This window comes from Sander vitreus, chromosome 3, assembly GCF_031162955.1.
Source record: "Sander vitreus isolate 19-12246 chromosome 3, sanVit1, whole genome shotgun sequence".
Taxonomy (NCBI): Eukaryota; Metazoa; Chordata; class Actinopteri; order Perciformes; family Percidae; genus Sander; species Sander vitreus.
Genome location: NC_135857.1, coordinates 23,922,489 through 23,934,319, shown reverse-complemented (window position 1 = coordinate 23,934,319; position 11,831 = coordinate 23,922,489). Strand labels below are relative to the sequence as shown.

General features: G+C 38.0%; 1 protein-coding gene across 1 annotated transcript; it reads right to left on the bottom strand.

Moving 5' to 3' along the window:
- Positions 1-1,020: 1,020 nt before the first annotated feature.
- On the bottom strand, positions 1,021-5,060 carry mmp13b (matrix metallopeptidase 13b). Its single transcript, XM_078246597.1, has 11 exons — positions 4,943-5,060; positions 4,654-4,764; positions 3,931-4,058; positions 3,667-3,815; positions 3,396-3,521; positions 3,158-3,313; positions 2,875-2,995; positions 2,552-2,685; positions 2,310-2,469; positions 2,062-2,165; positions 1,021-1,939 (listed from the first exon to the last, which is right to left on the bottom strand). Exons 1-11 carry the CDS (start codon positions 5,030-5,032, stop codon positions 1,839-1,841), a joined length of 1,380 nt encoding a protein of 459 aa, XP_078102723.1. The 5' UTR covers positions 5,033-5,060; the 3' UTR covers positions 1,021-1,838.
- Between the last annotated feature and the right edge of the window lie 6,771 nt (positions 5,061-11,831).

Here is an 11,831-nt window from a genome sequence, read left to right as displayed (position 1 = left end):
ACTTTTTCGAAATAAAAACATGAAAATAAACTCTGTATGTCTGGCCCTCGATGCAATTCTCCTTTTCCAGTGTGGCCCTTAGTGAAGTTGAGTTTGACACCCCTGCTTTAGAGGATAGGAATAAACAACCTATATCATCATATGGTTTGGAGGACTTGTTTGCCCAGTGACATGGTAGTGTAACCAAGGCAAGTGGTGGGGGCGTTTAAATCCACCAAATAATTAAATATTGCCATAAGTTCCCACACAAAATGATAAACTACAGAGACCTTTTTATTTTGACTGAAAGGGAAATTTAACAGTGATTTTTTTTATTTTTTTTTATTAAATACAATAGAACAAAAACTCAAGCAATGATACATAAAAACAATATGTTAATGCCAACAGTGCCAGGGATGCTAGAAGGGAAAGAAAAGAGGCAAAAGTGTTAACCACTCATCCTTTACAGGAGCCAGACATACAGGGGGGTTACCTGGGTGCTACAGAATGCCCGGACAGAGGCAGAAGGCGGCGCTTCCCTGAAAGGGAGGAACTAGGTGGTGGCATTACTAGGCCACAAGCCTATCACAGTAGTATGTAATTCCCATACTAGTACATTCAGTGTCTCACTGAGTTGATGGATTTTTTTTTGCAAAGCTATGAATGAAACTCTTGTGTGAGGAGCTTGTTGAATATTGATACCTTAAATATATAATCATACCAACAATTCTCAATGTGATCAGAGCAATGCTGGTCTGTACTATGTATTTTTTATTTTTTTCTAGCCAATAACACCCTGCAAGGTTATACTATCTGATAGTTTGCATGAGGGCTCCATGTAGGAAGTCTTCAGTCTGACTGAAGTTTATTATATGCAACCATGCATCCTTTGAGGAGCAAAAAGAGTCCAGCTGCTTTAAGATTATGCGTCCCATCTGACTTCCCACACAAACAAATGACTTGTAAAAAAGTATAATGAGGCTTGAATTAAAATATGTTTGTGCAAAATATGTTGTACGGTACACAAACAGACCACACTAATTGCCTTAGTTTACTTATATTTTATTTTACACATTTCAACCATTTCAAAAGGTTATGAAAATACTGACAAGGAAATTCACATATGCCAGTCAGTGCTAAAATGCAGAAGAAATGTGGGTTAAGTAAGTGGCTCTTTCCACCACGTTCCCATCTATGTCAAGTGTTAAACCTCATAGTTGCCATACTCAATATGCAGTGTTGAGGATATTACTTTTCATGCAATCTTGTATGTTGGAACTCCCTCAAAATGTCACTAAATAGGACAACATTACTTTATGTTCAGCTCTTCAGCAGTTCAACATAAGAGACATAGCTTTAATTTCTCTGCTTTTATTGTAATTCACACAATTTCCAAAAATCTAAAAACAAACAAGAAAATATTAAACTGCTGCGCGCTCTGTTGAAATACTATGTTAGTTAAACACGTAGTCAAACAATGAGCTTACAAAACAGCTAAACCGTCACTGACAAGAAACTTAACCTGCTAAGGATCTTGCTGTCCATAAAGACACTTGTAGTACAAATATAAAGATGTAAAATAAATAGCAATAATCTGAGGAAATATATCTCTGAGGAATTTTCCAGCATTCTATTTCTGACACATCATACTTTATGACCTACAGGTGTCCAGCACTAGTAAAAAATAAACTTTAACTGTAACAGGTCAACCCTGCATGTCTCCATTTCCCTGCTCATTCAATGAACTGCATCTTCCTATGATCCATTTTTAACATTTGTGTTATTTGTTTATTGTGAAGATGTGTTGTGTGCCATGATGCAGCAACATATATTTTTTACGTCATTTGCAGACCACCTCATCAGCAGTTGAGAATGGAGTTGGTCCTCATGATGCGAATGACCTTCCTTGAGGTGTAACTGTACTCGTACTGCATGTGTTCATGGAAGAAATACAAGAATCCTGAAAGAAAACAGAGTGGGATATCATTTAGGAAAAGCAGTGTAGTGGTAGTGCTGGAAAAAATATATACTTTCGCATGCTTTAACTATATTGAAAATGTGATAATTGAGGCTTCATAATACCATAGTGATAAGCAGCTGCGTCGACCTCGTCATCCATCCCAGGAAAATCTTCCTCAATGGATCGTGGGTAGCCGCTGTCCATGGTGCCTGCTGCTTCATCATAGCTGTAGGTGACGAATAAATGCAAAAAAAGTGTTGATGAAATACAGAATTACATGTGGCAAGAATGACAGAAGAATTGTTCTGTGCAGATTTAAATACTTTAAACTTTACTACAACTGGGACATGTGATACTCATCACCGCATACCTCCAGTAGTCCTCATCAGTAAAGAGCAGAGTTTTCCCGGTGTCTCCAATGTGCACGGCTGCATCTATTTTTCTTATTTTCTTGGGAAGACCAAGTTTGTGTATGTACTTTGGGTAACCATTCACAAGGTTATATCCATTCAAAGCCCACATCTGGATCCCTGTTGAAACACAGAGTTACATACCGTATCTATTATCTAATTAAAAAAATATAATAGCAATAAATAAGTATGTATAACCCACCACTAAATATGATGACAAGATCCTTCTCTGGATTCTCGTATGCTGCGTCCACCTTGTTGGGGATGGTGGGCCACGTGGACTTGATTAGTGTTTGCTCAGGCTCCGGCATCTGAGGATGAAGACGCCAGTAGAATCTGCAACAGTGTGGCGTGTTGAAAAAATATAGCAATAAATTGATCGACAATATGCAAATCTTAATGTAGAGTAATTGTTTGGGTCACAGAGTAATCAGCTCTTTTTTACACGCATGCTAGTGGTTATAGGTTATAAGTCCATTAGACCATGATGATCTAGAGGTACTGTATTAGCATCTCCTACTGTACCTGTCTTTGAAGATGATGGTTTCCCCTCTGAGCTCGGTAACAGCATCAAAACTTAACATGGGGTCACATTTGTTTGGTGCATCAGGCTTTGGCTTCACTTTTCTTGGGTTTGGGTTTGGGCCTGTGATCGAAAATTTGGCATCAACGCATAGTTCGCATATTTCCGTGCAAAAATAAATCTAATGCTATAAAAATCACGGTATCAATTATGATTTGACTTGAATTTAAGTTGTTGAGTTTAGAATCAATTTTGAATCTAAACACAGATCATGTATTTTCCCACCGTAGAGAGCTTGAATGCCTTCAATGTCATCCTCAGCCAGAGGGTAGCCTGTAGTGTAGGAGTAGATGGGGTACATCAGGGCGCCGGCGTCTGCCGAGTGGGACATACCGAGGGCGTGGCCCAACTCATGGGCTGCCACTACAAATAGGTTGTAAGCTGAAAAGAAGAGATGCTTAGCATTAATCATTATAGGATACAGTTTAGGGGCTTATGTTGTACATTTGTGTATTACTCTTACCTGATGAATCTTTTGTCCAATTTTCATCGTCATCAAAGTGAGTGTCTCCTCCGATACCTTGGCCGGGTGGGTAGGCATGAGCGAGCAATCCATTAGGCCCGTCAAAAGGGTTGTAATCTCCATGTTCTACAGAATAGAGACAATTTTTAAACATGTTGAGCAGAATGTACACTTTTATAATGTCTATTCTTTAGAACATTTGATTAGCAGATGCAGTGTAGAAAAATCATGTATTTTTGTATTCAGTGGATATACAGTATGTCAGAATTACCTTTTTTTCCAAAACTGATCATAATGTCAGCAATGCCTTTGTGCAGCTTCTTAAAGATCAGAGGGGTGACATTAGACCAAACGTTCAGCGCATTGCGGATGGCTCTATCTACATCAGCCTTCATCAGATCTGGTGTATAATTCACTATCCTGGAACATCATGGGATAGACAACAACGACAATTAGTGAATACTGGTGTTCACTCTCTGAATAATTCAACTCTTTGTAAAAAAGAATATTTGAGTCATATCATTTTAGTGCATACCTGAATGTGACATTGTTGTTTTGCCATTTGAGGTGACGAGGGAAGTGATTGTACTCTCCAACGTCAGGGACTCCACATCTGGCCTGCTTCATCAGCTCCAAAGTGTTGTCGTCCAGATTCCCAGTCACCTGCAGAGGCGGGAGAGGTGTAAAGAAAATATGTGTTGCCAAAGTACTGTAGAATCTTTCATTTTAAAACTATTTAAGGCACATTTTGTTTTTACCAAATGAATTTCTTTGGAAATTAGTGGTATTTAGTTTATTTTAATAAAATGTAGGCTATTCAAGGCTTACATTGTAAAACTGTGACATGTATTTATACAATATAGTTTCATGTGTATGCTGTGTTGAATGCTGTCCCGTCTGTCTTGTGCTATGAGCTCAACAAGGCGAGTCCCTAACAAAGGTTGTTGTAATGGCAATAAAGGTAACTCAACTCAACCCAATTCAACTTCTTTCCCACAAAAAATTACAGTTTGATTATAAACCAAAATATTATCTACACTCCCCCCGTTGCACAAGAGCAGCACCATCAAAACCAACCAACCAACCAATGAGGTTCAGGGAAAATATCACTCCTCAAGCAAATATCACATTGAAAGATCTTAAACACAAATGAAGGTGGACCACCAATAACATCAAATTCAAAAATATTTACAAAATCAGCTGCTCATTTACAGTACCAACAAGATCAATAACTAGCCTACTTTCCAGATCTTGTCACCTTGAGTTTGAAGAATCTCTGCATCTCCTTGATCTTGGTCTGAAAGGCACCCGATGATCTCTGTCTCCCTTGGAGACCAGTTGGAAGCCCATAGAACCGACGGAGGTACTTCTGTTTGTTGAAAGAGAACACATGCCGAATATCATTCATAATGATATGAACAAATAGGCACAGATTACTCCACTCAAGACTGTGTGGAGTCTTTTTTCTTTGATAATGACAAAAAAAAGCCACTTGAAGCCAGAACACAAGACCAAAGGACGTCTGAATTAGAGAGCTCAGATCTTACCTCTGCTAAAAGCTGGTTGTCTTTGTCCCCAGACGGCAGAGGCAGAGCAAAGGAGTGAGCGACCAGCGCCAGCAGCAGCAAAGCTATCATTGTTGTTGTCTCTGTGTTGTCCAAACTAGTCATTGGGGTCAAGAAGCTCTGAAGGGTATTTATAGTGTTTTGGGTCCACTGTTTTTTCAAAAGGTCCTTGTGATTCATGTAAAAGCACCTAGCCACTGACTTCCTCCTTTGATAGGAATGTGCTTGTATCTGTAAAACTGCAGTCACTGTGGTTTGGGTGTACTAATTTGAACCCACCTTAAAGGCTTTTAGAAAGCATTTCCCATTTCCCAAATTGCAGTGACTTAAGACGTTTGCCAATAGATCCTCTGAAAATGTCGATGAGGCAAAAATTATGCACTTTTAATTATTTCTTCAAAACAAAAAAAACAAGCATAACATGGCCTTAGATTTCAAAGGAATAACCCTTTTTTGGCAGATATAGTCGGAGCCTGAATAGTTAATTCCTCTACGTTTTAAATGCATAAATAAATAAATGTCCTACTATGAAAAAGTAGGGGATTTTTTTTCTTTCATGCTGCTGCTGGTCTCATGATAGTCATTCTGTGTCTTGTTATTTTAGGTGAAGACGTTTTAGGATATGTGACTAAAACGTCAAAATAAAGAAAGAGATGATGAAAGCATGACATTTAAATATATATGTCCCTTACGATATATTATGTTTCACATAAATGCATTCAACATAATGTTAGCTCTGTCATACTGACAAACCATGAGACAAACGCATGTTCTGCATGTAATTAAAAGTGCATGTTCTGCATGTGTTTGTCTGGTAATAATTGACATGAGCTCTTCCTAATTTAGGTGTTTTCCCATGTTGCCCATAAATGATGAAGAATGAATGGTAGTCTGCAATAGGTTTGATGACAGCATAGAAACCTTGGTGATCTACAACAAACACAATGTAATATAAAATTCGGAATAATCGCTTGTTACAACACAGTTACTTATGTAGAAGCTCAAAGTACAAAATTCAAGATAAGAAAGCTATTTGATCAAAAATAGAACGTTTCAATTTTTGATATTTTTAGCTGTGCTAGTGGCTCTAGGGATGGCAATGTCCGTCTAGGTCGGTCCACCACTTTGGTCCAGACTGAAATATCTCAACTATCAGAGGGACTGTCATGAACGTTTGTGCAAACTTTTCATTTGGCACCATCATCAGGTCGAAAATTGTCATTTATGACAAGATACCTGCAAAACTAATTTCCATCAGCCTTAGCCAGTGCTACTTTGTGTCTAGTGCTAAGTAGCAAAGGTTAGCATGCTAACATGCGCAGGTAAGATGGCGAACATGGTGAACATAATACTTGCTAAACATCAGCATGTCAGTATTTGAGCGTCTTAGCATGCAGCAAGCTTTTAGCTCAAAGCAGTGCTGTGCCTAAGTACAGCTGGCATGGCTGTAGTGTTAGACTGGTAACACTGGGGAGGGTAGAAGACGGCTCATTATAGGCAGGTTGAAGGAAATAGAGAGGAATTATAGCATCTGAATTGATTGTATAGAAAACAACAATGCTTCTCACAGAATCTTTTTTTTTTTAATATATAATATTAATAATAATAATTAACAATTCAATATAAAAAGTCACTCTTCTGTTTGGCATTGCAGTAGCGATGATGTTCAAACTGATTCTGGGCTATGAAAGACCTTGAGAGTATTGTTCCAGACAATAGATACCTGCAGGTCTCTGGAGTCAAGGCAAGTAAAGACATCCTGCCTATTACTCAGTGTCTGTGTGAGACAACAAAGGTAATTATTTGCCCCTGCCACAACAGTGGAATTCCTTAACTTTAACAGAAAAGGCTGGTAATGACCACTAGAATTGTACATTTTGAAAAAGGTTATATTCTCCTAAATAAAATCGGCATTGTTTACTGTGTGATCAATTCATATTTGGATACAAAAGCACTCTTTTGTAGAGGTAACTTAAATTGCTGCACAGACAACAATAAGGAGACGTCAAACAGAAGAATGTGACTGCATGTGTTACAATTGTAGTAATTATCAACATACTTTTGGAAAATGTCTGGTAATGACTATGCTTTGCTAAGTATGAGACTGTACGCCAAGTGTTGCAGTCAAGGTAGGTATGAAGCTGTTGCCTTGCCAGAAAAAACCCAAACCTAACACACTGCATTAAGAAGTACAGATTACAAACAGGTGGTGGCATGGCGATTGATCATTGGTGAAATGCTCATCTGCATCCAGTTAGTGATATCATGTGTAATTCTTAACAGACATTGTGTCCAAACACTTCCGCATCCTGTGGAGACAAATATTTTTGGAGTAACATCAATGCTGAGAAGGTGGTTAACAGAGTGCTCCTGACTCATGCCAGGGGAAGTTAGCAGCTAGGGGGATTTTTGCTGTTATTTTAAAACTCAGCAACAAACACGCACACAAAAATATGGAAACATATATTCTTTACAGATCTGTGTTGTGGCCCACTGTTTGTATTCAAAAGAGAAAAATGGTGTTGTATAACCTATATTGTAGTGGCAAGTCTGAAGACTCACACCTCAAAGGCCACAAACGCCACACTCTATGGTGCACTGAATTATATATATATATTATTATTATAATTTACCATTTACGGGCAAAATAAATGTCAATGTTAAATGTTTGTAACCATATTGCCTGATGGTTGCGCCATAGGAAACCCCATGTTGTTTATCTTCTATATAACAAGTGGTATTGGACTCTCCTACTCTTAGCTACACATCTATCAACTTCCACATTTTCCAGCTTATACCTGGAATTAGTGGGATGGACTAGCCCTCTGCTTTTGCAAATGAGCAGGAGTGGCCCTGTGAAATCAACTTTTTAAATGTCAGTGTTGTTCTACTTCATCATAATATTTTGGCATGGAAGATGCAAAAGGGTTGTGGCCCACAGGGATGACGTAAGGTGTGATGAAATCAACCACTTCCCTGCTATGTTAGAGGAAAGCTGATGCATGTTCTCCAATGACAAACCTGCAGCATTATACCCTTTTTTCAGTAGGGTATGCACCCAATGCTGCTTTAGATGCAGTTAAAAATAAATAATAACACTACTAATAATTTTGTATTTCAGTCTTGATGTGTTAGAAAATATGAGAGAAAATCATTTTATATAACAGCATGTCCTTGCCCATATGACGTATACATCAGTTGCCTCCACTTTGTTTAGAAAATGAGTCAGAACAAACCGGAAGCTGCATTTACATTTTGCTGATTCAGCCCTGTTTCTCTATGTGTTTCTCTCATTTAGTGACTAACTTACTCTACAGCGCTGTAGAGATAGGTCTGGCAATGCAATTGACTAACTAAATGTTTGTTTTGTGCCTGTGGCTTCTTCAAACAACTTTCACAATAAAAGTGCTGCAGGAGAAGCACTTTAAGGATGTGTATGTGTATTTTTAGTTTTTTTCTTTTGACAATTTTAATTTTATGAACCAGTTCAATGAGGTTACTTGAACAAGACACATTCAGTTGATTCAGCTGTAGGCTTTAATACTAGGTCCTTTTCTCTGGCAAAAAAGCAGCAGTAGCCTATACTAAAACATTCAACTGTTTTGTGGTCAGAAAGTTTGGACATAACTATAAAGGCTGCCTCCTTTGTAAGAATTGTATGCCTTTCTCCTGAATACATAGGTAATGTTTGTTGGTTAATTGGTTTTCTCACAAGTTATTCTTTAATTTAAAATGTTAACTTGAAGACTCTGTACAAAGTGGCTCAATGTTTCCTGTAATAATAATAATAATAATAATAATAATAATAATAATAATAATAATAATAATAATAATATTAATTGATACTTTATTAATCCCGCAAGGGAAATTACAACGTTTTCACTCTGTTGTTAGAATACACATTACACACAGGCCTGAAATACACACACATGCTCAGTACCTATTCATGCACTAATGGAGAGATGTCAGAGTGAGGGGGCTGCAGCTGTCAATGGACAGGCTCCCCGAGCAGTTGGGGGTTCGGTACCTTGCTCAAGAGCACCTTGGCAGAGTCTAAGAGGTGAACTGGCACCTCCCCATACTGCCATCCCCAAATGAGGCAGAATATGCAGCATAGAGCTTTAAAACCATAATAAACACAGCTTATCATACTGTATCAACACACTTATTGGCAACAGACTGAAGAAAAATAATTGAAGTTTTTTATACAGACGTTGTCACTTGAATGTATCACACAATTACACAACCACGATAGCATTATTGCTAGCAAAAGTATGGAAAATGTATTGTAAGTCTTTTTGGAGAAAAGCATCTGCCAAATAAATGCAACACAATATAAGCATATATATAAGCATGGTCGGTGAGCCACAATATGAATCAGCTACTTCTTACAGTAAAGAGAGGATTTTGATTACGCAGATGCGGAGATGTATCACAAATGATACAGTACACTATTGAAACTGTAATTTTATCTTTGCACATTGCAAGTCCGCAAAACACAGTAAACTAGACTACATCAAAATGCTGAGCAACTGCAATTGCAGAGCAACTGCAAAGATTCAAACCACAGTGACTGCTGTGGTGTAAGGTCAGGCCCACTCAGCGAAATTTAGAAACTACACATGCTGAAGAGATACCACAGGAGGGCAGCAGAGACTGTTTTGGACGGGGAGCTGGTCCCATGCCACCTCTTATCATGCCCCACAACCTTATGCTGAAATGCAAAATTTAAATAAATACAGCACAAATAAAGAGCCTATAAAAACATATTTCTTATTTGCTATCTAGTCTTATTTTTTGCTTTAGGACCGAATTGTATTGCTGGTTAGCATTTAGTTGTTTGCTTTGCCACAGATTGATCAATGACCTCATGTACACTAACATGTCGGCCTCCAGCTACAGATTGTAAAAGCTCTTAGAGGAGCCAAACATTAGCATTTAGTCATTGCAGAGTGTGTTCTTATGTTACTATTGTGCAAGTGTATTGCTACATCAAACATGTTTTTAAAGCCACTATGAATAGAAAATGTATGTGATTATATATTCTTTTAATTCATTTTTATATGTTCTTTTTTTGCAGAAAAATATCTCCCAGTTGAAATTAGTGTAATCAAGGTATTGCTTTCACCCATTCATCTTAGTTTGGATGTGTAGGGAGGATGCACTGTGCTTTGTACATTGTACTGTGCCACCGTGACTTTTTTTAAACTACCACTATGGGGAGCCAAATACAGATATTTTCAAATTATACACATAGTGGGTTTAAAAGCACAATCATTTGTTTCAGTTTCATTTCAGTGTCTATTTCTCATTGTGGCACAATATTCTATTTTAAAACAAAAACCACAATACAAATGTATTGGTCTCAGTATGACCCCGTTTCAAAATAAAGGTTGATAGTGTGTGATACTGACAGGAAACCCCAGACCCCAATACATTGGTATTTAAATAAAAACAAATTAAAACTATGATATGAAGTCATTAGGAACATATAGAATGACAGTCATGAACATTTAGAATGATAGAATAAAGCACCTGTGAGATCTGACAAAAAGTAGCCTACAGTATACCTCTGGGGTGTAGTCCTTTTTGTACTATGATATACAGTGTCTTTAATACTACATAAAGTAGCTACTTATTATTACAGACCAAAAAAGATGCTTTCCAAGACAAATATTTAACACCTCAGCTTCTATGTAACATCTCTGGCCCCTTATCAGTGTGAAAGGGTATGTTTGGGGCAAAACAGAGATGTTTTGACTGCTTTAATTACCACAGCGGTCTCCCCCAGCTTGTAACCTTGCAGCTCCAAACTTCACTCTCAGTCATCACTCCTGCTTAAAATGACTTCATTATCTCAGCTTTACTCAGACCATAAAACCAAAGCGACACAAATTCTTGAAGTCTTTTTGCAAAAGAGCGTGGTGTACTCTGGAAAAGTTATGTTGCCCTGCAGAGGAATGCTGTTGTTCCCATAAAACTCCACAATGACCAATCAACCATAATTGTACCCTGAATGTACCACGGCACCACCCTTGCCAGTCTATAGGCGGCCTGGCTGGCGGCCATTTTCTTTTTTTTTCGAAGGTCTTAAATCCACCCCTGCAATTTCAGCTCCCTTTCAGCGAACTCTCTCATTGAAAGGTCTTACATGTATTTGCTGCTAAAAACAGTAAAGAATGGGCTTTGATGGGGCTATTTCAGGAGCTCTTGCAGAATGCGTGGGACTGAGTAGTGCCACCCAGCTCATTGTGTTGCATCAGTCAGGTCTGGAGGGAGTTTAGTTGAGGTTGCCCTACAAGAGATCCACTGAGGAAATACTTTACTCAATATCAGAGCTGCTTTGATTTTGATGGTGGAAATATCAACATGTTTATGCCAAACATACTCATAGTTAAAGCAATGACTGCAGAAAAAATCCTTGTCTGTGCTGTGTGTTGCCTCATCATTTGTTTGGTATTTGTGAGTCAGCACACTGCACTCTAAAACTCCCAATGTATGTTTTGTGTCTCCAACTTATTGACATAATTTGAATTATTGTTGAAACAATTTTAGCCTAAATTTGCATCGGATTTGAATAAGATGTTGAAATTGAAACACTGAATATGTTAGCCATTTAGATCATGATTGGAGCAAACATCTCACGTGACCAAAACTGTTCAAATGTCATTTTTTTCTTTTCTCATTTAGCTGTCCTTGGCTTTCTGCAAACCCCTCCCTATTTTCATAGTACTGTCTGAGGCTTCCCTTGGATTTGCAAGTAGTATGAGTCACAATAACCATTTAAAAGGCTTTCTCATTAACCAGAACTTCATTCTCCGTGTTTTTAAACTATAGGCCACTAAAATCCATGTAGTGTTAAGTCTATGAA

What these genes read in the sequence shown, in the direction of transcription:
- mmp13b (XM_078246597.1), bottom strand. Translation starts at nt 5,032, where the DNA reads ATGATAGCTTTGCTGCTGCTGGCGCTGGTCGCTCACTCCTTTGCTCTG. An exon ending in GATCAGTTTTGGAAAAAAAG is followed by an intron (nt 3,522 to 3,666) that starts GTAATTCTGACA and finishes TCTATTCTGTAG; the next exon opens with AACATGGAGATTACAACCCT. An exon ending in TTGGACAAAAGATTCATCAG is followed by an intron (nt 3,314 to 3,395) that starts GTAAGAGTAATA and finishes TCTTCTTTTCAG; the next exon opens with CTTACAACCTATTTGTAGTG.